Source organism: Loxodonta africana, chromosome 3, assembly GCF_030014295.1.
Source record: "Loxodonta africana isolate mLoxAfr1 chromosome 3, mLoxAfr1.hap2, whole genome shotgun sequence".
Classification (NCBI taxonomy): domain Eukaryota; kingdom Metazoa; phylum Chordata; class Mammalia; order Proboscidea; family Elephantidae; genus Loxodonta; species Loxodonta africana.
This window is the reverse complement of record NC_087344.1, coordinates 22,632,686-22,634,473: the sequence shown is the minus strand read 5'-3', so window position 1 is coordinate 22,634,473 and position 1,788 is coordinate 22,632,686. Positions and strand designations below refer to the sequence as shown.

The 1,788-nt window shown below is 42.8% G+C and overlaps 1 protein-coding gene across 1 annotated transcript; it reads left to right on the top strand.

The window, feature by feature from the left end:
* The first annotated feature begins 235 nt into the window (after positions 1-235).
* Positions 236-1,570, top strand: LOC100655084 (olfactory receptor 7E24-like). The gene has a single exon (XM_003413394.3). The coding sequence runs from the start codon at positions 560-562 to the stop codon at positions 1,487-1,489; it is 930 nt and encodes a 309-aa protein (XP_003413442.1). The 5' UTR covers positions 236-559; the 3' UTR covers positions 1,490-1,570.
* The last annotated feature ends 218 nt before the right edge of the window (positions 1,571-1,788 follow it).

The window sequence follows — 1,788 nt, the reverse complement described above, 5'->3', positions numbered from 1 at the left end:
TGTGCTCCAGGGGGTTTTCAGTGACTGATTTTTCAGAAGTAGATCCCCAGGCCTTTCTTTTGAGGTGCCTTTGTGTGGGCTCCCACCTTTTGCTTAGCAGCCAAGTGTGTTAACTGCTTGCCTAACCTGGGAAGGCAAGTGTTTCCTAGTGTCCTTTAATTGAAATATTTTTTTTTTTATTAAAAGAAGGATATTTCTTATTGCATATGTTTCCCTCACAGAGGGGTCTGATATATTGTTCCATCTATAAATTTGTTATTTTAAAAGGTCCTTGCCATCCTAATATTCTTTAGGCCAACATCTCTAAATTTGGGTTGAGTATATAAAACAGGATAAAAACAAGGAAGTAGTTCTGAGAAGTACAGTAGAGGGGCTTGCTAGTACAGAGTAATTTTGCTGCAGTAATTAGAATATGAGGTCCATAATGTGAACGCTTGTGAATTTGTCTACTTTACGTGTGCATTTCTTGAATTTGAAATACAGACACAGTGCTGGGTACCTGTTTACTTGTTTCCTTTTAACAATCCTCTTTTCTTTTTCCAAAAGCTCTCTCAGGTATATGGAGCCACAGAATCTAACAGATGTCTCAGAATTCTTCCTCTTGGGCCTCTCTGAGGACCCAGAACTGCAGCCCCTCCTCTTTGGGCTGTTCCTGTCCATGTACCTGATCACTGTGACTGGGAACCTACTCCTCATCCTGGCTGTCACCTCTGACTCCCATCTCCACACCCCCATGTACTTCTTCCTCTCCAACTTGTCCTTGACTGATATCAGTGTCATTTCCACCACACTCCTAAAGATGCTAGTGAACATCCAGACACACAGCAAATCCATCACCTATGCAGGCTGCCTGACACAAGTGTCCTTTTTCTATCTCTTTATATGCCTGGATACTGTGCTCCTCAGTGTGATGGCTTATGACCGGTTTGTGGCCATCTGTCACCCCCTGCGCTATACAGTCATCATGAACCCCCGCCTCTGTGTCTTGCTAGTTTTGGTATCTTTTTTTATCAGCCTTTTGGACTCCCTGCTGCACATTTCTATGATGTCACAACTTACCTTCTGCACAGCTGTGAAAATTCCTCATTTCTTCTGTAACCCTCCTCAACTCTTTCAATTTGCGTGCTCTGACACCTTCATCCATATCTTATTAGTATATTGTAGTGGTGCCATCTTTGGTGGTGTTCCAATCTCAGTGATCCTTTTCTCTTACGCTCGAATTGTTTCTTCCATTCTGAGAATCTCATCTTTAGGTGGGAAGTATAAAGCCTTTTCCACCTGTGGCTCTCACCTTACAGTTGTTTGCTTATATTATGGAACAGGCCTTGGAGTGTACTTCAGTTCAGCTGCCACATCTTCACCCAGGATGTGTGCGGTGTCCTCAGTGATGTACACTGTGGTGACCCCCATGCTGAACCCCTTCATCTACAGCCTGAGAAACAGGGACATCAAGAAGGCCCTCTGGAGGCTCCTCAGCAGAAGGGTTTAATATTAAAACTTGTGCCATCTTTTTTGACATGTGGATTGGAAAAGATGACAAAACCTAACATCTGCAATCATAAATCTTGCCTCTTAGTTACATGAGTTTCGTAGCTCTCAGAGGCTTCAGTATGGAGATTTCGTATATGAATGTTGCTTCCCTTATCTTTTTTTTTTTTTCCCTTATCACATGCTTACTGGGATAGTGGGAGTATTCTAGGATATGTCAATCAGCTTGATGGATCAAATCCCGTTGTAGTTATGGAGCCTTCTGTAGCTTCCCATCTGTGACCCAGGATTTCCGGTATA

What these genes read in the sequence shown, in the direction of transcription:
- LOC100655084 (XM_003413394.3), top strand. Translation starts at nt 560, where the DNA reads ATGGAGCCACAGAATCTAACAGATGTCTCAGAATTCTTCCTCTTGGGC.